The sequence below is a fragment of the Heteronotia binoei genome, chromosome 1 (genome assembly GCF_032191835.1).
Source record: "Heteronotia binoei isolate CCM8104 ecotype False Entrance Well chromosome 1, APGP_CSIRO_Hbin_v1, whole genome shotgun sequence".
NCBI lineage: Eukaryota > Metazoa > Chordata > Lepidosauria > Squamata > Gekkonidae > Heteronotia > Heteronotia binoei.
In genome coordinates this window covers 151382522-151405789 of record NC_083223.1, presented here as the reverse complement: position 1 = coordinate 151405789, position 23268 = coordinate 151382522, and the positions used below count along the sequence as shown (strand labels likewise).

The window sequence follows — 23268 nt, the reverse complement described above, 5'->3', positions numbered from 1 at the left end:
CCCCTTCCCTGGCCTTAAAATGGTGAAAACGGGGGGCGGAGGTGGAGGCGAGGCTGTGCCGACAGCGGCAGTGAAGGAGGAAAATGAAGGGGGGGAGTCGGCGAGGCTGCATGGACTGCGGTGGTGAAGGAGGAAAACGGGGAGGAGGTGGCAAGGCTGCACGAACGGCAGAGGAAAATGGAGGGGGGAGGCAGCAAGGCTGCATGGATGGCAGAGGGAAATGGAGGGGGGAGGCGGTGAGATTCTGCGGACGGCGGCAGCAAAGGAGGAAATGGAGAAGAAAAATGGGGGGAGGAGGAGGTGGTGAGGCTGTGCGCGAGGGGACGAAGAAAGAAAACAGGAGGAGGCAGTGAGGCTGCGTGGGGGGGCAAAGGAGGGAGGAGGAAACGCCACCAGGGGAGGCCAAATTGGGTGCCCCCCCGCCAGCCCTGGACCATGGTCGGCAGACCGCCCTGGGGCTGGTCCCTGGGGCCAAAAAGGTTGAGGACCATTGCTCTATAGTATACCATAACACAACTATGCCAGGCCAAAAAAAGCCAGATCACACCGCAAGCACACTCTTATGATAAGCGCTGCAAGGCAGAATACGACAGAAAAAGGTGGCAATAATGCACTGCAAACTAAAGGAATGCTGAGCTTCAGTGTCTGCATGAAAGTCGTCAGGGATTTTTTTTCTGTAAAAAGAGATGCTGAATTCTCAAGTGGGAAATGAAGGGGAAACAGGCAGGTGCCCCGCATGAACTTTTAAACATTTTTTTGAAAATGTTTGTTTCCAAGCAGAACTCTGTTCTGCTGCATTCCCCCAGGAAAAAAAGCCCTGTCGTAATGCTGTGATGCCACAGCAAACTGATCCTGAGTGCTGAAGGTCAGGGCACTTGCCCAGAGTCTTTCTAGAGCCTGTTGTGAGCCTTATTCCTAATATGGGCCTTATTCCAAATATGGCCATAGGTATGTGAGCCTTATTCCTAATCTGTAAATGGGCCTTATTCCTAATAAGGCAATAAGTATGCCTTCAAACTAAGACGATAACAGAAAAAAGTTGTTTACAGTTGGATTTTTAATTCTCTTTCAGGTGTGGATCTTTAGCTTGATTAGTGGACAACAATATCGCTGTGTGGTACATATCAATGTTAAAAGAGAGAGAGAGAAATTTTACAGCAAAATAAGAAAATCCAAACAATTGGGTAAGACAGTGGTTTCAGAAAATATATCCAAATATTAACTGGTGAGAAAGTTTAATGTGTGTTTTTCAGACAAAGGCGCTTTAAACACCATTGCCAATTATACTTACAGGCATAAAGAACACATTCCAGGATGGTTCATAGCAAGTCAGCATTCATGGAAAAAAACAGTCTTGGATATGGAGGCCATTCTGCATTGCAGAGATTTGATTGAGTTAAAAGGGATCAGTAGATCCTTCCCAACTGTGGCATCCAGTTTTCATGGTGCAGAATCAGCCTAGGCTTGGTAGGAAAGACAAAGAGAATGATTGTCCTATATCAGACTTCTGTGGCACTCACCAGGTGCTTTGTCACTGAAGTCCCAACTTTGAGTGCACGGTGGGGTTTGAGGTCAGAATTGGGATTCTATTGTTGCCCAAATGGCATACATATGTATGTACTTTGGCTATAGGAACATCCGTTATTTATTTATTTACGTTATATTTATATCCCGCCCATTCTATGCAGACTCAAGGCAGCAAACAACATAAAATAAACAATAAGCAATATTAAAACAATAAAACAAATAAATTGCAATGGTGCTACTTCAGGCAGATCATATAATATTTTCCTTTCGCAATGCGTACAGATCCTAGGCAGTTAGTACTAAAGTTCGATAGATCCAGATGTGGTGACAGCCCTCTCCCATTAGATGTCATATGCCATCCAAAACAGTTCAGTCTTGCAAGCCCAGCAGAACTGTGATAAGTCCCTCAGGGCCGTGATGGCTTCTGGGAGGGCATTCCAGAGTATTAGGGCTGCAACCAAGAAGGCTCTGATGGAATTAAGCCTAGCCTCTTTTAGCCCAGGGACAGCCAAAAGATTTTGAGAGCTTGATCAAAGTGCTCTCTGGGGAACATGTGGGGCAAGGTGGTCCCGCAGATAGGTAGGTCCTAGGCCATATAGGACTTTGAAGGTTAATATCAGGACCTTGAAATTGATTCGGTACGCAACAGGCAGCCAGAACAGCACTCTCAGCACAGGCTGAATGTGCTCCTGCTGGGGAAGCCCCATTAGTAGCCTGGCTACAGCATTCTGCACCAGCTGCAGCTTCCAAATCTGAGTCAAGGGCAGCCCCATGTAGAGAGCATTACAGTAATCAATTCTTGAGGTGACCGAGGCAACAATCACCATTGCTAAATCGCCATGCTCAAGGTAGGGGACCAACTGCCGTGTTCACCGAAGGTGGAAAAAAGCAGCTCTGGCAGTGGCTGCTACTTGGGCCTCCATAGTTAAGGAGGACTCCGGGAGCGCTCCCAAGCTCTTAACCCTTGACGCTGGCATCAGTGGTGCCCCATCAAAGACTGGTAAAGGGATCACCCTTCCTGGGCTGCTGTGATTTAGATAGAGAATCTCCATCTTCGTTGGATTCAGCTTTAGCCAACTCACCCTGAGCCATGATACCATGGCTTACAGAGCCAGGCCCAAGTTCTCTGGGGCGCAGCCAGGCCGGCCACCCACCCATCAATAGATAGAGCACACAGGTATATGTGTGTACTGTGTGTAAAACACACGTATATCTGTACCCAGAGCAATAATTATTGGAACCTTCTGTTAGATGTATACATATGCCCAAGATTTGGGGACAATGGTTCATGAGTGTGCAGATTTCTAGAAATGAAAAGGTATAGATTCAAAGTTGAAAATTTATTAATAAAACTAATAGCATGGGGAACTGGAAAATTAAATGTATACACTATGTATAAAGACATATAAATCCTGACTTCTATTAAATCCTAACCTAAGGAACTTTGCTAGTCTAAAGAAAAATGAAAGGGGGGAGGATAAGAGGGAAGTAGACATGCAACCCTGTCCAGTGAGTGGAGTACAGGAAGATTTGTCAGGAGAAAGAAAATAGCAATGATGGAGAGAGCAAAATGGGAACTGGAGTGCCTGTGTTGGATAGCAGGGCCAATGCAGACTCACACATATATTCCCACTACATGCTCCTGTGCAGGGGTTGGAGCCAGCTGCTGGAACTCAGCACTGAGCTTGGGCCTTGCTACTGGAATACAGTACTGTGGTTCTTGGGGCTATCTTTATACCCAAAAAGTGTTGATAAAGGGGGAAATAAGGTGCTCTTCAAAACAGATTGGAGCCAGAAGTTTCAAACCTTATTGGTAGATAAGAAGAATAGTGGCCGAGCAGAAAAGTAGGTTCTCGAAGGTTATCATCACATACACTAAGTAATGCATTTTCAGTCCACTTTCAATGCACTTTCCAGTTCCCACGGTAAAATCCATTTGGAAAATGGATTGAAGTGCATTATTCAGTGTGTGTGATTGTAGCCTAAGAGGTAAAACTGAGGATGTTGATATCTTTTTGATGGGGTTTATAGCCCCAAAAGAATGACAAACAGAGCTATGTTGTCATTTGTCAGAACTGAATTCTGAAGAAAAACATGGCAAAAGAAATAAAAATATCAACCCAAGAGATGGATGTGCCTACATGTCACTGTTAAATATTCAATGGAACCTACTGTGTTTTTCTGAAATCAAAAAATCAATTTACTGGGACACTGCTATTACTTTAGAAGGCAGGTAGGAGAAGATGTGAGTAGGTGCATCTGTTCCTGCACAGATTGCGTATTGCTGTCCTTCCCTTGCTTTGAAATGAAACAAACTCTTCAGTGCCTCTCCTCTTGCCTCCCAGAGTAGACTGCTTTTTACCTTTCAGTTTATTCAAAGCTTGGGTGAGACCAAACTGAGAAATAAATACAAATAATGAGTTCTTATTGGGAAGGGATCTATAGAAGGGTCCTAGCTACATTCAGTGTTATTGATCCAAGATCTTATATGTCCGTTATGCTGTTTGCATACTGCCACCCTGCTGTCCAAAGGTCTCATTTCCTGACCTTAGAGGGGAGATGTAAAATTTGATATTGAGGATCCTGATGCTTGAATATCCGTGCAGGCCCAGCATGTAGGAGTAGGCGGGGTAGGTGGCTGCCTAAGGCGCTACTCCTCCTGGGGGTACCACCAGGCACCCCCAGGAGGAGTCGCACCCTAGGCAGCTGCCTGCTTACTCCCCTTGCCTCTTCCCCTTCCTGGGAAGGTGCCACTCAGCTGCTACACACTTCGGAGGCTTCCTTAGAAGCCTCCGAAAATTGCGGCGTTTTAACACTACTCAGCCGCTTTCAACTCGAAAGCGGGCGCCGAACTCCTTGGAGACTACCTTGGGAGCTTCCAAAGAGTGCAGTGTTTTAGGGCCACCCAGCCACTCTTGGGGTGAAAGCGGCTGAGCGGCGCCTTCCCATGAAGCATAGTGCAGGGGGAGCCCATCGCTCCCCCCCACTTGCCGCCCTGCATGATGACATCACGAGTGATGTCATAGCGCTGCGCACGAGATAAACTTTGTTAAGGGAGCTTGTGTGGAGGGGGAGCACGGCTCAGGGGTCTGCCTGGAGCGGCAGAACCCCTAGCGCTGGGCCTGTATCCATGCCAAGGTTGCCCTAATGGCTCAGGGGTTCATAGTCACCATGAAAACCATGGGATTCTCCAAGAACATTTAGCAGGGCATATATTCTATTTGATATTCTCTGAGGACACAGGGCATTGGTTAGCAAAGGATGACTTTTCTATTCTGTCCTTATCTTGGATTGACCATTACCTGGCTGAAATCTGGACTCATAGATACTTGGAGCCTTTGAAAGGAACCATTAACATGCATCTCAGTATCTCCAAAGAAGAGGCTTTGCTGGCTTGTAAGGTTGGTGCTTCTGTTGAAGTGATGGTCATCCTGTGGTATGCATAAATAACCGAGGTAATGAACATGAGCACCTTGTGAATGGCCTGTGCCTTCCTCTGGAGCTTGATCCCAGCTGTATAGATACCTTCCAGTTGGTAAAGCCTCATTAAGAGGATAAGCTGCTTTGAAGTGTGTACCCATCATTTCTAGCCTCAGCTTCCCCCCTCTTGGTTAATACCTGCAAGGTGGGTTGGGGTCATCAGTTGCCTGCAGGAGGATATAAATGCCTCCTTGAGGAAGGGGATGGTGCTAGCTGCCTTGAAGGAAGTGGTGATTTGAGCTCTCTTGAGGAAGATTTCCTTGGAGCTGGATGACCTCTATAACTATCAATATTACATTCCTGGATATGATTTCTGTGCACATAGTACCCAAATATCTTAAGGTGGTTTTGGGAGAAAGATATCATCGTATACCTATTTCAGCCCAGATTCATGCCTCTGTTTAGGATAGAAATGGCATTGGTCACTATGATTAATGATCTTTTCTAGGACAGTGACATGGTGAGCATGTCCCTGCTTGTTCTCCTGGATGGACCTCTTGGCTGCTTTTGATACCACTAACCATGATGTCCTTCTGGAATGGCTGACTGAGCTGGAACTGGCTGACTGTTTTAGAAGTTGATGCTGGGGGACTGCTGCTCAGTCAATAGAGTTTATGTTTTGGGATTCCACAAAGGGTCAGTCTTGTCCTCCAAGTTATCTGAAATAACTCAAAGGTGAATTTGTGGATCTCCTGACAAAAATATGTAATCTTTCATTGAAATCTGCCTCCGTTCCTGAGGACTGGAAGGTAGCAAATGTCACCCCCGTCTTTAAAAAGGGTTCCAGAGGAGATCCGGGAAATTACAGGCCAGTCAGTCTGACTTCAATATCGGGAAAGTTGGTAGAAACCATTATCAAAGACAGAATGAGTAGGCACATTGATGAACACAAGTTATTGAGGAGGACTCAGCATGGGTTCTGTAAGGCAAGATCTTGCCTCACTAACCTGTTAGAATTCTTTGAGGGGGTGAACAAACATGTGGACAAAGGGGACCCAATAGATGCTGTTTACCTTGACTTCCAGAAAGCTTTTGATAAAGTTCCTCATCAAAGGCTCCTTAGTAAGCTCAAGAGTCGTGGAGTAAAAGGACAAATCCTCTTGTGGATCAAAAACTGGCTAATGAATAGGAAACAGAGAGTGAATATAAATGGGCAATTTTCGCAGTGGAGGACAGTAAGCAGTGGGGTGCCACAGGGCTCAGTACTGGGTCCCATGCTCTTTAACTTGTTCATTAATGATTTGGAGTTGGGGGTAAGCAGTGAAGTGGCCAAGTTTGCAGATGACACTAAATTATTTAGGGTGGTGAGTACCAAAGAGGATTGTGAGGCACTCCAAAGAGATCTGTTGAGGCTGGGTGAGTGGGCGTCAATGTGGCAGATGAGATTCAGTGTGGCCAAGTGCAAAGTAATACACATTGGGGCCAAAAATCCCAGCTATAAATACAAGTTGATAGGGTGTGAACTGGCTGAGACTGACCAAGAGAGAGATCTTGGGGTTGTGGTAGATAACTCACTGAAAATGTCAAGACAGTGTGCGATTGCAATAACAAAGGCCAAAGCCATGCTAGGAATTATTAGGAAGGGAATTGAAAACAAATCAGCCAGTATCATAATTCCCCTGTATAAATCGATGGTGTGGTCTCATTTGGAATACTGTGTACAGTTCTGGTCACCACACCTCAAAAAGGATATTATAGCATTGGAAAAGATCCAGAAAAGGGCAACTAGAATGATTAAAGGTTTGGAATACTTTCCCTATGAAGAAAGGTTAAAACGCTTGGGGCTCTTTAGCTTGGAGAAACGTCGACTGTGGGGTGACATGATGGAGGTTTACAAGATTATGCATGGGATGGAGAAAGAAGTCCTTTTCTCCCTTTCTCACAATACAAGAACTTGTGGGCATTCAATGAAATTGCTGAGCAGTCGGGTTAGAACAGATAAAAGGAAGTACTTCTTCACCCAAAGGGTGATGAACATGTGGAATTCACTGCCACAGGAGGTGGTGGCAGCTACAAGCATAGCCAGCTTCAAGAGGGGATTGGAGAAACATACGTAGCAGAGGTCCATCAGTGGCTGTTAGCCACAGCGTATTGTTGGAACTCTCTGTCTGGGGCAGTGATGCTCTGTATTCTTGGTGCTTTGGGGGGGCAAAGTGGAAGGGCTTCTAACCCCACTTGTGAACCTCCTGATGGCATTTGGGGTTTTTTTGTTTGTTTTTGGCCACTGTGTGACACAGAGTGTTGGACTGGATGGGCCATTGGCCTGATCCAACTTGACTTCTCTTATGTTCTCTTATCATCAACATGAAACCATTAGAAGAGATCATCTTGGGGTGTGTAAGGAGGTGTCCCCAATACTCAGATGACACTCAGTTCTATTTCTCCCCAATTGTTGGATTAGGTGGGTCTGTGGAGGCTTGGAGAAGGTAATGGGATGGACAAGGCTAATAAACTGAAGCTCAGTCCCGGTAAGACTGAGGTGTTATTGGTCAATGTTAAGTTCACTCAAGGACTGAGGAGTCAGACTTTTCTGGATGGTGTTGCATTCCTCCTGAAAAATCAGATTGATAGTTTGGGGATACTGCTGGTCTTTGGTTGGAACCACCATGGCACCACTTACCTTTTAGCAGCTTTGTCTGATATGCCAGCTGCAGTCCTTCTTTGAAAGGCTTTGATTGACGATAGTGATCCATGCTGTGATTATACCTAGGTTAGATAACAGCAATGTACTTTATATGGGGGTGCCATTGAAGTGTAACCAGATTGCTAGGGGGCGGGGGGGTTAGAGGAATGATATATTCCCTGTGCTGAAACATTTGAATGACTTCCTATTCATTACCAGACATAATTCAGAATTCTGGAATTTACCTTTAAGTCCCCAAACCATTCATTCATTTAGACATTTACATCAGGCTTTTCTCCCCATCTGGGGACTCAAAGTGCTAACAAAATAAATGAAAAAATACAACTTAAATGGACAAGCCTAAACACATACAATACAGTCTTTTATCTTGGGGCAGGAGTACTTGAAAGATTGCTTCCTTCCATGCCATCCAATCCACCAGTTACTATCCTCAGTTCAAACATACTTCTGATGCCCTAACCCATAGAAGTATGGTGGGCAGTGACTAAAGAGTAGACCTGTGTTCTACTGATGGAATGATCTCTCTCTTGAAGCTTGTCTAGCGCTTACATATTGTTTTTTTAATTTTTGTGTGTATGCATGCACTTGTGCGTGTGCACCTGGAAGTCATGGTGATCTTTGCTGACTGACCCCTACTGTGGGCATGAAGGATATTCGGGGAGGTGGCTGAATAAAGCTTGCCCCTGCCTTCTTAACTTCCAGTATTCCAAGGAGGTCTCCTATCCAAATACTTGCCAGAGTCGACCCTGCTTAGCTTCTGAGATCTGACAAGAATGGGCTTGCCTGGGGTATTTATTTATTTATTTGATTTGATTTATATCCTGCTCCGCTGTCGGAGCAGGCTCAGGGCGGCTCACAACAACAAAATGAAAACTATCAGTTAAAAATTGCATAACATTAATATGACAATTTAAAATTCAATAATTAAAACAATCATTAAAACAATCTAGTGCTGGTATCATATGTAGTTGTATCGCTTCTGATGGCTTCAGTATTCTTACATTTTCTCCCACTATGACAGTAACTCTAGATCAGTTAAAGGCTAACTGGAAGAGTGGTTTTACAGGCCTTGCGGAACTGGGCGAGGTCCCACAATGCCCTCACTTCCTCTGGTAGCTGGTTCCACCAGTAGGGGGCTGCTACCGAGAAGGCCCTCTCTCTGGTAGATTTTAGTCTTGCCTCCCTCAGCCCAGGGATCACTAGTAGGTTTTGGGATCCAGATCTAAGTGCTCTCTGGGGAATGTGTGGGGAGAGATGGTCCCTAAGATAAGCAGGTCCTTGGCCATATAGGGCTTTAAAGGTAATAACCAGCACCTTGTAGCGAATCCAGTATACTACTAGCAGCCTGTGCAGTTCCCGCAGCCCCAGCTGTATTTGCTCCCACCTGGGAAGCCCCAATAGCAGCCTGGCTGCCGCGTTCTGCACTAGCTGGAGTTTCCAGGTTCGAGACAAGGGCAGCCCCAAGTAGAGGGCATTACAGTAGTCCAACCTTGAGGTGACCGTTGCATGGATCACAGTTGCCAGGTCATCTTGCTCAAGGAAGGGGGCCAGCTGCCTCACCCGTCTAAGATGAAAAAATGTGGATTTAGCAGTGGCTGCTATCTGGGCCTCCATTGTCAAGGCAGGCTACAGCAGCACCCCCAAGCTTCTGACCTTGTGCACCGTTGTCAGTGGCTCACCGTCAAAAGCTGGTAAGGGGATTCCCCTGCCCAGATTGCCACGACTCAGGCAAAGGACCTCTGTCTTCATCGGATTCAGCTTTAGTCGGCTCAGCCTAAGTCATCCAGCCACGGCTTGCAGCGCCAGGTCCAGATTTTCTGGGACACAGACTGGCCATCCATCAGTAGATAGAGCTGGGTGTCATCAGCATATTGATGGCAACCCAGCCCATACCTCTGGGCTATCTGGGCAAGGGGGCGTATATAGATGTTAAACAACATCGGGGAGAGCATTGCCCCCTGTGGCACACCACAATTAAGCGCATGCCTCCGGGACGACTCTCCCCCAATTTCCACCCTTTGTCCCTGATCCTCCAGGAAAGAGGAAAGCCATTGCAAGGCCAACCCCTGAATCACTGTGTCGACCAATCCCTATCCAGGTCAGGACACATTACTCGTTTTTAAGTGATAAGCCAAAATGTTTTTATTCACCCAAGCTTGTAACTGATCTTTTATCCTGCTTTCCTGTTCTCTCCCCACTTTTGCGCTGTTGCTTTTATGTCTCCTTTTATGCTGATTTTATTTTTTTATTTTTGCATTTCTCCCCAGTGGGGACCCAAAGCAGGTTATAGCCTCATTTCCCTCTCTTCCATTTACTCTCACAACCATGCCCCTGTGAGCTAAACTGAGGGAGAGTTATGGGCCCAAGGTCACCCAGCAAGCAACCATGGATGAGTGGGGACTCTACAATTATGCCATGCTGACAGTCATTATTTAAATGACTAATTATCCTGATTATAGCTGTTAATCAAGTATGGTATATGACTGCTGTTGCTTTAATTTATTGAGTTTTAATTTAATTTAATTTGTATTTATTGTTTCATTTTATGATGTTAGGTATCTAGTGCAGACTCTGGAGAGTATGGGATAGAAATATTTTAAATAAATAACTGATAAATATCTGAAGAGAGTAACACAACCAATATTTACACATAGCATACCACAGGAACATATACATACACTTTTACAATGTACTTTGAGTAGATAACAGTGTTTCCCAGGAAGTTGCGTTCACACAAAACTTTGTTGACGAATTGAACTCTACAGCTGTAAAGAAATAGCACAGCTACAGTTCACATTTTAAAATTATTCTGGCCCAAAATATTTAGCAATTTTATTTTTTCTTACTATGGGGAAGGGTTTTCATAATATAGTTGCTATTACTTAGATTTTCCTGAATGGGACCAAAGCTTCTTTGTATGTCAGTTCCACAGGGGTTATATAGGATTGTGCTGTTGGTCCGAACTCTTCATTTGGTGCTTAGACTGCACATAGGAAATCTGCACTAGTTGTATATTTTCCTAGCAAATGTAATTGAATGCTGCGATATAGCAGTACAAGTTTTTACCCCGGACAGGTATGCCATCCCCCTTGTATAATAGAATTTCAAGCATTTAGCAATGCCCTAGTGGAAGAGGCATAGGGATGTAGACAGCATCCTATCTACCATTGCAGGACTGAGAGTTCATCTTGTGCTGGGGAAGCACCACATTGAGAAAACATCAAGCTGCCTAATATGAAATCAGATAATTGGTCTATTAAGGTCAGTATCATCTACTCTCCAAGATCACAGGTGGAGGTCTTTCCCATCACCTTCTACTGTTTCCTTTTAATTGGAAATGCCAGGGATTGAACCTGGGATGTTCAGCAAGCAAAGCAGATCCTCTAACATTGAGTTAAGGCTCCTCATTATGATGTAACCATTATCATCTCCATCATTTGCTGTCTGAAACTACTCTGAATTAAATCTAATTCTGAACTTGTTCCTTTTGGTTTTAGAAATATAATTTTTAACTGACTGTTTTGGCCAACCTGTTTCAGGTGTGATAAAGGTAATAGCCATTGTCTGTTTTCCTCAGGTGAGATTCATAATGCTTCCAAGGTATATACTCCAACTAACTTAAGAGCAGAAGAAACAGCTGAGACCATCTTTCCTGTTCTCCAAATTGAGCACTGTGACAAATGTGTAAATTTAAGTGATGTAGAACAAAGGTAAGTGCACTGATTGCTTGTTATTACTCACTTAGTGCCTGAGGGCAGAACTAGATTCTTTCCATTACCATGCTTTCATTCTTTCTCAAATATAGCCACTGAAGCTTGGGAACAGTTTTGTAGTAATGACACAACAATATGTAATGCACCTTCCTTTTTTTCTTGTGATCAGGAACAGACATTTGATTGATATCCATTTTTGCAGCTTGCCTACACCCTATTTCTTCTCCTTTGCATCACCATTGCCTCACCACCTTTCTGAACTTTATCATTGTTGGAGAATATTCATGGATCCTTACTGTAAGAAAGAACAAAAGTTTGTGTATGTTCAGTTTCCTGTCCATTTTATGAGGCTTCCCTAGATCAAGGCTGTGGAATTTAAATGTGCTTTCTGATGCTGAGGTACTTAAAGATATCCTTTTCCTCTCTGTTTTAATCTAGTTTTTCTTCAGTGAATGCTCGATGCTTATGGATAGGAACTTCCACTGGTTTATTCATAATTAATCTGGCAAATTTTGAGGTGGAAGCTGTTCTACATTATAGAGGTATGATTGCATAGTGTTTACAACAATTTGATGACTATATGTAAAGCCAGGGTTTCTTTTTAAAAGTTATTTTAATCCACCAGTGATGTCCTTGTTCTTGTTTCTACTGAAAACCATGCAATCTAATAACAAGTGTACTCCATTTAATTTATTTGTGGAAATCTGGAATATTTTTCACTCAATTTTAAAGTTGAGTATAATTTTACTGAATGAAATTAAATTAATTGAATGCTCATATAAGAACTCAGAACCAGTATTTGATTTGATGATTTTCTGTTTTAGAAAATTATGTTTTTATTTTATTCTTTTCTTTTTTGCATCTGTAAAGATTACAGTTCCCTCAGTATTCACTTTGCTGGATCATGTGCTTTAATGAGGAAGGCAGTTAGTGGTAAGGTGAGTGCAGCATTGAAACAATTTTTTAAAAAACACATAGAACAATTTTATCTGTTTGAATTTTTCCTTTATAAAGTAATCTTGTCATTGTTTCCTCAAAATATTGTTAGATAGTGTTTTCTCCCACAAAACCATGTGGGGAAATATCACTAGTTTTATAAAGGAAAGATTTATATAAAGGATTAGTATTCCAGTATTGTCAGCTCTGAAGGTCAACTTTTCTTCTTGGTCTAAAGCAAAAATCCTTTTTGGAGCTTTCTTATTTAAAGTGTTTTTAACTCAGGATGCAGAAGATTTAATGTAGGGCTTCAGCTATATTAAACATATATTTTAACATGGAACTGTATTCCTTTCTGTTTACTCCTCTGATGCGACCTTTGCCGAAAACCAAGGGTACAGCCAGAAAACAGTCTGCACAGCAACTTTTGGTTTTTGTAACTGGTGGTTGGTTGCCTTTGAATTATGAAGGTTACAAACAAAGTAATGATTAGTTGAGTATCCTTACTTGGGAGATGTGATGAAATGGAAACTAGCATTCTGCAGATTTTTCCAACGCTGGTTTATTTCTAAACTTGAGAGAGTGTTAGTGTGATAGGAACTAGCTTTCTGAGGAAAAAATGCATATGTAACAGAGCTCTCAGTTTTAACTTTTATTGGTATTCATTTAGTATAATAGGACAATTTTGTTTTAAAATATTTGATGGATTTCACTCTACAGGTTTTTTGTTTGCTGACATCAATGTTTGATAATAGAATTGCCTTGCTGGAGATTAATGTCACTGCCCTGCTGAAGTCTCAGCAGAACAAGCTTGTTGTAAGTGGAAGAGAGAAAGGTCTTTCAGTGATTGCCAGGTACATAATAATTTAACTTAAGTTAAAGTTGATACTGTTTTGCTTTATTTTGAATTTCTATCACTTAACAACTCAGACTCAATTTAAAGCCTGATTAAAAGAGTTACAGCATGAATAAATCTGGTTAAAGCATGACAGATGCTAAACTGTAGCCCATGTTTTCTGCCAAATTCTATCTCAAACAGAATTTGGGGAGACTGCAGGTTGGATGGGAAGAGAATCCTTGATATTCCACCAGACAATGCCAGCTGATTAGAATCCCAAAGTCTTTAAAGTGCCTAAACTGAGGCTTTAGAAGAATTGGAAAGTCTTCTCTATGAATTTTTTGTATATTGTGAGGGAGAGGGGATTTATATATACCTGTCTACCTCGTTAGTGACTTACGCTCAGCTATCAAAAATCAGTATTTATTTTAAGATTGTGTGTTGTTTCCAAAGGAGGTGGAGACCTTTGCAAAGGTCTGGTGGGAAAGGATTCCATACCTGTAGGAGTCCACTCCAAAAGTATCTTCATGTCCTTACTATCTCTCTCGTCTTTTTGCCCCAACCCCACCCCAACATGGGGCTTTTTGTCCATGTAGGTCCTATAGCTCAGATCTGAATCTGTCCCCACATGCCTGAGAACTAATTTTTATCCACAGAGCATCAGAACCCAGGGACTACATAAGGAAAACATAACATGTAGTTAGGGCCTTTTTTTTCATGGCTGGAATGGCAAACCACCCCGTAAAAGTCTACTTTGAAAACGTGAGAGCAAAGTCACCCCAGAGTCAGAAACGACTGGTGTTTGCACAGGGGACCTTTCCTTTTTCCTTTCCTTCCTCATTCACAGCTGCAGTCTCCTTACTGTTATGTGTCACTAGTCTGCAATTTAGCAAATTTAGATAGTATAAAATGTAATTTAAAAACTTATGTATATAAATATAAAGGCACATTTACCTTTTTATTTTTGTACTCCTTGAAATGTATATGCAAAAGCAGGTGGTATTACATGATTGAATATAAGGCCAGTGATCTAACATGGTCTACAGTCCTCAGACCATTGACTAAGAGAAAATACTGTTTAAACCCCTGTTTCTGCTCCATAATAAATGGCTGACTAGCTGCAATGAAAATTTCTCACTATAATATATATATAATATATGTACAATATATATAATTGTGTGTATTGATTACCTGATTCAGTTGCCCTCTTTTGCCAACCTCTCCCTTGTGCATGAAGAAAGAAAGAAAGAAAGCTGTCAACAAAAAAGATAAATTGGGTAAACTATTTCTACTTTACTTATTAATTTTTCAGGGATTTTGTAGACTACTTTGTATTTTTTTAATTTGAAGGGTCATTGAGTACTTCATTTATTGCTTTAATGGAAAAGTGGTTCATGTTGCAATTCTTTACATTTTGGGTTTATTTCACTGTTATTTCCCTGGATGTTAGTAGTATTGGGTTATTTTTCCCCTTTTTTAAATGCTAAGTATGTGCACTTGAATGAAGAAAGAATGACAGTTATTTCCTGTGGAGAGTTACCCCAGACTAAATAAATTCAAATCAGTGGGCTTAGTTTGAAGCAGGGTTTCCCAAACTTTTCTTTCCCATGGCCCGGTTATTTTTACACTTCTCCTTCGTGGCCCACTAAAATTTGGGGTTGGAGCCAGGAGACTTTGGGGGTGGAGCTGGGAGACAGGAATTATGTCATTTCCTGTGGTGTCAAGGACCAAGTGATATCACTTCCAGGGCACTCCCCCAAACCTGCCTCTTCTTCAGAAGTAAATTCATTTTCAGAAAAACCTCTCTGAAACTCATGCTGAGCCAAAATGGGGGTGGAAAGTGGGCGTTCCTCTCTTTTCACCCCCACACCTGCATGCACCTATCTGTTTGTGTGTTCTTCTCCAGCTTGCAAGCACTCCTAATGCCCATGTTCATTTGCCTGAACCACCTACACATCCCTTCCTCAACAGCACTGGCCAATGTATACAGTGTATGCAGTTGGGAGTGCTGTTGCCATTGCCATCAGGAATGCCAGCACCGTGTACCACTCACACTAGGCCCTGGCAGCTGCCCTACCTCAAAATATGCTGACATATTTAGTAGGCCCTTCCTTCAGCTACTACTGCTGGAACCCTGCTTCAAGCTACAACCAAGCTTGCTTGGTTTCAAGAAAATCTTTCAACAGCTATTTTTCATACTTTTCTTTGGTTGAAACATGGGGAAATTGCTGTGAAAGATAGCAGAGAATTGTATTGCAATTAATAAATTAATTTCAAGTTATATGAAGTTCATACAAGCTTTTCTGCAGTTATCCGAAAAAGGATATTCATGAGGGGCTTACAGCTTTTTACTGGCTGTGTTTCCCATGCCTTTAAAAGCAACCTGTTGTGCAGATACTTAGCCAGTGAACTACTTTCATCATTTTTAATTTCTACAGGAGGCGTTTAATTTTGGTGCCAGACAGCTGTTAAAAGCAGGACCAGTAAAATGGTGCCAGGTTCATAGTATCATCTCTTCCAGTGCCGTTGAGATATACCGCAGTAATCTCCAATAATCTCTTTCTGCCCCACACCTCTTACTCTCACTCACTCACACAGAAATCTCATAGAAGGCCACCTGGCTACACCAGAATGTCCACCAGTGGGGCCAGGGCACTAGAAGCCCTGCCATTGTTGCTTCCCCCTCTCCCAGCACCAAGAATACAGAAAGAGCATCACTTGCAAAGAGAGAGAGAGAAAGAAAGGGGGGGGGGCAAAGAAAAAAAAAGCCTTCCTCACCATCAGATGACCCCAGCCAGCAAAAATTCTGCCCAGGGGTTGTTTGGTAAAAAAAAAAAAATAGCTACTGGAATGCCCACTCCCCACCCCTCCCAGCTGAAAAAAAACACACACACCTTTCTTTGCTGCCCAGGCCTTCCAGGGAAATCTCTCCAAAAGAACATAGTGCAAGGCACATGAAATCTCATACCTTGAAGAACACTTCATGGGTCTAAAGTGCCAGTGGATGCTAGCTTTTCTCTCAAACACTGGGAGCGGGGGAGAAGGAAGGAGAGGCAGCCCATCTCCTCTCTGCACAACACAGAGACAGGGTGGGACTAGCTTTGCTGGGGGCAGGGCTAGCTTTGGCTTTTCTTGTGACCCAGTAGTGAGGCTTCCGTGGCCTGGTACCATGTCATGACCCTGCAAATGGGAAACACTGGTTTGAAGTAACTGCATAGGATTACACTGTAATAGCTTAAACTCCTTCCTCAAGATGCCATTTTTTCCACCCTTTGTCATAGCAGTTGTTTTAAATTCTATAGCCATATACTTCTTCCAATCAAAGAATTCTCTCCGCTCCTTTGAATTCTCTCTGCTCCATCTGATTTATTAATCCATGTTATCTTTATGAACAAAATCAAGTACAAAAATTCTTTTTTAAAAAATATTTTTGTGCACTAGCATTCCTGGAAATCATGGTTACTTCTGGTGACCCCTAGTGGGTCTAGAATGTTTTTTCAGAGAGGAGGCTTGTATTGCCTGCCTCTGCATCCCGGCCCTGGTATTCCTTAGAGATCTCCCTTCCAAGTACTTGCCAGAGTCAGCCCTACTTACCTTCCTAATTCTGACAAGATCGTGTTTGCCTGGGTTATCAAGGTCAGGGCAAGTAAACAATTTTTTGTGCATGCCAAAAGTGAGAGAATGGGCTGTCTGATCTAACATATTTTGAGCAGCTTTAGGGTTTTTTGAATGCAAAATTTCTACCACAATACTAACATGTATACTTGGAAATAAGTCCAGTTAATTTCAGTAGAATACACATGCATGGAAGTTGAAGCAAAAACTCATGCCCTGATCCAATTATACCTTATGGGTAAAGAGTTTCAGATGTGCAGGTAGAATTCTATCCCATGTTATTTAGTGGAGACAAAAGTTCTGTGTCTTCAAAGATATAAGTGTGGAACTGAATGCCTCAGCAGGAATTCCATGTGTGTATAATCAACTCATGGAACTCAGGATGCTGTGTTTGATGTCTACTGCGGAGTATATCCTGCCTGTCCAAGACAGTGTAACAAGTGTATAAAAAAAGACTTCTTTAAAAACTAGTATTTGTTTAAAATATGGTTAAAGACATAGCTCAACCATAAAAGAATGAATATATTGATAGTTAAAAATGTATTAAAAGAATTTTAAAAATAGAAAGCAACTTACCTAAATGCATAGGAATTGAAAACATAAATCTGTAACATGGTTAAAAACATTTATTTACTGTTATTAAGTAGTGTTTCTTTTTATTATTAACTCCTGACTTTAAAAATCACAGATAAAAAGAGCACAATAAGAGACAAGCCACTGGTTTTCCACAGCAAAATTAAGTCATCAGGCTACACATCAATGCCTCAGTAAGTACAAATTATGATGACAAACAGTGTGACTGTTAGTGCATTCTAGACATATGGATGATGTACTGTATAATTGTCTGAAGGCTAAAAATGTGAAGGCCCGGAAAAAAACCAGAAAAATTCGGGGGGGAAAGGTTTTTCCCCCGTTTTTTTTCCTAAAGCCTTTTTTGTTTTTTTCCAAAAAATTGAAAGAAAAGAAAAAAATGATTACGGAATGTTTTATTTTAACATGATGAATAAAATATTTTAAAATAAGGTGTTCAAATATTTTCCAAATCATTTCTAAAAAATATTTATGGTATCAGATTATTCTGATTACTGTGCACTGAGGACAAGCACGTCCTAGGTCATGCCCAGTCATTGAAACTTAGTCCTGCACTCCCTTCTATACACTTCCCCCCTCTTCAATTCTTTTTATGAGAATGGGTTTTTTATTTTTAATACTGTTGAGAGGAAATATGAATAATTTTTACTTCTGGATTTTTAAAAATTGTTTTTTGGAGGGTTTTTTTGCCTGTTCCACATAAACTAGTAAACAGTTCAGGAGATTGTTGCTCCATTTGCTATAGTTACAAATACATATTATTTAAAAAGTAAATTCTGTTTGTAATAATTGTTTGGATACATTATATTTTTAATATGCTAGTTGTGATAATGTCATGCCAAGTAAAATTGTCCACAGTCATATTTTATGTTCTTAAAGTAACAGAATGACTTTCAATCTGGAAAAGAAAAAATAAGTGCTGATGTAGCATTTTTTTCAATTTTTCTGAAAAGTTCCGGTTTTTCCCAAAAAACCCCGGAAAAAACCTGGGATTTTTTCTGAGTTTCAAAATTTCTGGAAATTTTACATCTCTACTGAAGACTAGCATAACATAGACCAGGGAGTTTTTTGGAGGAAAAGCCCAGCAGGGACTCATTTGCATATCAGGCCACATCCCCTGATATCACCGTTGCTTCGCACAGGGCTTTTTAAATAGAAAAAGCCCAGCAGGGTCTCATTTGCATATTAAGCCACACGCCTGATACCAAGCCAGCTGGAACACCGTTCGTGTGCATTCCTGCTCAAAAAAAGCCGAAATAAACTAATTTGGGACTGTGAGGAGGTAAGAGGAAGAGAAATGTTTGGGGAATTTGTACACGTTCTGCAATCACTTGTGTATCAAAACTGAGTAGTTATTTTCGTGGGATATATGTACTTGAAGAAAAATGATACTTCTGAGCACAGGTGATACACATTTTATGCTGAAAATGCTATTTTATAAAGTGTGTAAACTGAACATGTTTGAATACTTTCATATGCAGTATTTGCTGCTTTACATAATTTGGTCTGGTTTTTTTTAGTCAAAACCATGGTTTGCGAGGCACTGTGGCCACTAGAAGTCTTATTGAATTTCTCTTCTTGCTTTTGAGATTTTTTTGTATTCGTGAGATTTTTTTTGTATGCCCATGCACTTTTACAGCCATAAAAGCTAGACCCTCCCCCCCAACCTTTAATTGAAGTTGAAATTCTTGGAAAGATGAATGCTGTGTCTAGTATCACATTCTGAATGTGTTCTGGGTTCCTGCAGGATCGTTGCATACAAAACTCTAGCTGTGTTTCTGCTGGATCATTTAGATTTAGTGATGCTCTTGGTTTTTATAATTCAAACATTTATGTTATGATTTCTTCTTTATTATTCTTTACTTAAAGAATTTGTGGCCTGCCTTTCACAGAAGTATTCAGGGTTGTGTTGTGGTAATGACATATAGCCAAGGAAATGAAGTAATCAGACACTTAATGGCTTCATATCTTTTGAGCTATTACATCATTGTAATGTCTTTTGAATAAAGTTGATATTTGTAGATCGGATCTCCTGGTTTTCAGTTAATTCCGGCAGTTTGTACATAATGTCTGTTATCTTTAGTAGTGCTCTTGCTTTATCCTCAGTACGACCATGTTTTCTCCAAGGACTACTGCCAAGCAAAGCAATTTGGCATCAAAGGGCAAGAGAAGCTGCAAACAGTAAGTAAGACAAAGACTTTGTAAGAACAAGGGTATTTAAGACAGATAAATCATCTTAGTATTATCTTGCACTAAAAAAATGCACTGTATGAAGATTTCATTGTTTTCGTTGTGTGAGACCTTTGAAACTTTGTTGAGCACACTCGTAGTGACATGGTCAGTAAACACAGGGATGGCCCTAGACTATCTGGCACCATAGGTAAGGTTAACTTCTGCCCCCCACCCCACACTGATAATGACACTGAGTCACATGGGAGGCACCCAATCCGGAACCCGCAGAAGACCAGCGCCCTAGGAAATTGCCTAGTTTGCCTAGTGGCAGGACTGGGCCTAAAAAAACTTTAAAAGGAGCTAAAGTGTAGTGGTTAAGAGTGCTGGAGTTATCTGGGAGACGCAGGCTTGAATCCCTGCTTGTGCCATGGAAGTTCACTGGATTACCTTGGACCAGTCAAAGTCTCTTTCAGCCTGACCTACCTCCCAGAGTTGTTATGAGGATGAAATGGTGGTGAGGACAATGATATAAACTACCTTGGGTCCCTACTGCGGGGTGGGGTATAAGTGAATGATGTAAATTATTTCTAGAGAGCAAAAGCATCTTTTTGGGATGATTCCATGTGAGACAAACTTGCTGTTTAGCAGTGATCATAGTAGGAACATGAGAGGTATAAAATATAAGTGTCAGCTGATCTTCCTTAATGAAACCAGGAAGTACCTTGAAGAATTTCAAATCAACATCTTTAGGAGAACATTCAAGAAGATAGGCCAAATGCTCCTTAATATGCCATTTATCTCTAGTAACTGCCTTGAAAGAGATATATGGTCAATGATAATTTACAAGGTTCTGATATCACAAAGGTTACTGTAGGCTTCTTATATTGTGGTTTATAGCCTCTGTGTAAGTACTTTTGGATGTCAATATGAGTTCCAGGCAAACCTTGAGACAAGGTGTGGTCCCCAAAATAGGTAGAAAGAACTTGGGATAAAGCATTAATTATATCAAAGATGTTCTCTAAAGCCTCAGTGATGAAAAAAAAAAACAAATCTGCTAGGCTACAAGAGCATCTTTCCCAGGAGTCAGGAGAAGGTAGAACATGGCTAAGCGTTGTAGGACTACAGTAAGGCAACAGAGCAAAAGAATTTGCTTGTAATTTGTTTTCCTCTAAGAAAGAGAGAAGAATTTTCTTGTAAAAGAGAACAGTGGTTGCAAGATTTGACATTATAATAAAAAATGGTGTCTAGTTTTGTTAATTTATTAGCTGGAAGCCTACAAAGATCAGAGGGACAAATTCATTTCCTACTCATAATTTAAAAAAAAAACCCCAAAAACCTAGCAACTGGTTAAAATTAATCTATTTGAGATTTACCTTTTTAAAACTCTTAAGATCCTGATAATTTTTTGACAATTTCATTAATTCATTAATTACATAAGGGAAAGGTTAATTAATTTCTGTTTGACCCTATTTTTAATATCCTCCCAAATAACAAAGCCTAGAAAACCTAAAAAGCTTAAATTGTACAAGAGAAGCTAGATAACAAATTAAAATAAATACATGGATGAAATAAATAAATGGATAACCAAATCTTAACACATAAGAATAAAGAATTAGCAATTGACAATCACCATAGAAAGGCCCTTTGATCTATTTTAATTTTCAGATCACTCCAGATCACCCAAACAAGGACGGAGGAGACTTTGGCACTGAGTCTGAGAAAGAAACAAAGAAAAACAAAGATAGAAACTGAAAACTACATTTAGCTAAGGCTAAGATAAGAATAAGCTAAGCAGAAAGAAAACAAAGCTCCGCAAGAATGGAGCGTGTACTTGTAGTGCCATTTAGTGTCACACTGGACATCACCAATGTCAATTATTTCAACCACACATAACTTGTGGGGAAAATATTTACTTTCCTTTTATTTCTAATACCAGTTTAAACAAGTATTCTCTGTTCTTTTATCCTTTTACATTTTCCATGCTATTATTTTATTATTGAAGAAGAAATAAAGAGTATCCATTGACACGTTCTCCTCCAACCAGATCTGAGAGGCATATTACTGTAGCTGATAAACCAACTTCTATATGCTGTATTCAGTATTCAGGTATTGTACAACACATTTGTCTTTGCATTGTGAGTTAGATTCTGATAACTTTCAACTGTTAAAAGTCAATCCATGCAGGGCTCAATAAGAAACCAGGGTTATTTATTTATTGTTCTGTATTTATAGTTTCCCTTTCTCACTCAAATTCAGTGGCAATTCCACAGTGTAAATTGACAATATTCCATGCATACAGCAAGATTTGAGCCCTATAGCACCTTAAAGACCGACAAGATTTTCAAGGTCCAATCTTTGGAAAGTCAAAGGTCCCTTGTCAAATATTGGCTCTCATGCTTTGATTCTTGAAAACTTATACTTTGGACAGCTTGTTAGTCTGTAAGGTGCTACTGTGCTCTAATCTTTGTTCTTTTATTGCAGACCAACATGCCTACCGACCTGAAACTATTCCATACAAAGAGACATTTGATAAACACAGTGTAGGTAAATTAATGTGAAGGGACATCTAATGAGCAGTGTACTAAGACTAGGATTACCAAATGAATGAGCATAGCATATCAGGCATGATATAGAGTGTAGATATAATAAAAAAAATGGTATTATGTAAATGAAAAACAATGAAATGACAACAGGTTGATATGTGTAGCAAAATGATAGTATATCCTACTCATAGTGGTATAAACCTTAGCCCTTTTACCAAAGCATCCTTCCAAATCATTTTGTTACAATATAACCCTATTCCCTGTGTAAAAAAAGCTTTTCTGAATAATTCAATTTTGCATAGTTTGTGGAATGCCAGACGGTAGGGGACCATTCCACAAGATGAGGTCCACAACACAGAATGCATGTGTGCAGGCCATTGATGACCTTGTTGTTAGCATGGTGGCACCTGCAGAAGGTTCTGAACAAATGAACAGAATTGTCATGGTGGAACATGACAGACCTATAAATATGGTCCAGGGCCATGCAGGGCTTTGTGTGTACCTTCAGTTTAAAGGTACATTATATTAGACTGGTGTAACTCTGTATAGAATTGAACTTTTAGTGAGCAAAGTGTTAATTGGGCCATTTTGATCAACAACTTCCATATTTTTAACCTTATATCTTTTTTCAAGAAAATTGCTACTTTGTTGGATCAGGGGAATTCTGTAGACATAATTTCTCCTTCCTTTGAGGTTTTTAAACAGAGGCTAGGCCATCTGACAGCAATGAAGATCCTGTGAATTTAGGGGGAGGTATTTGTGAGTTTCCTGCATTGTGCAGGGGTTAGACTAGATGACCCTGGAGGTCCCTTCCAACTCTATGATTCTATGAATTTATCTTGATTTCAGTTGGGCTTTTGATGAGATTCCACATACTGTTCTTGTCGACAAGTTGGTAAGATGTGGTTTGGATCCTGTTACTGTTAGATTGATCTGTAACTTGTTGACAGATCACACCCAAAGAGTTCTTGTTAATGGTTCCTCATCCTCTTGGAGAGGATTGACAAGTGGAATGCTTCAGGGATCTGTCCTGGGACCTGTTTTGTTCAACATCTTTATAAATGATTTGGATGAAGGAATAGTTTTCTTGTTCAGTCACACAGTCAAGTCTGACTCTTTGCAACCCCATGGACCAAGTCATGCCAGGCCCTCCAGACTTCCACCATCCTCCGAAGTCTGCTCAAATTTGTGTTAGTTACATCAGTAATG

At 41.0% G+C, this 23268-nt stretch overlaps 1 protein-coding gene across 1 annotated transcript in view; it reads left to right on the top strand.

Moving 5' to 3' along the window:
* The window catches only part of WDR27 (WD repeat domain 27), a 159794-nt gene that overhangs the window by 17105 nt on the left and 119421 nt on the right, over positions 1-23268 (top strand). The window contains exons 7-15 of the mRNA XM_060242619.1: positions 1073-1184; positions 11229-11361; positions 11803-11906; positions 12235-12302; positions 13021-13154; positions 14339-14415; positions 17442-17520; positions 19451-19525; positions 21519-21622. Of these exons, the coding sequence (XP_060098602.1) occupies positions 1073-1184; positions 11229-11361; positions 11803-11906; positions 12235-12302; positions 13021-13154; positions 14339-14415; positions 17442-17520; positions 19451-19525; positions 21519-21622 (886 nt within the window). The remainder of the gene's footprint in view (positions 1-1072; positions 1185-11228; positions 11362-11802; positions 11907-12234; positions 12303-13020; positions 13155-14338; positions 14416-17441; positions 17521-19450; positions 19526-21518; positions 21623-23268) is intronic.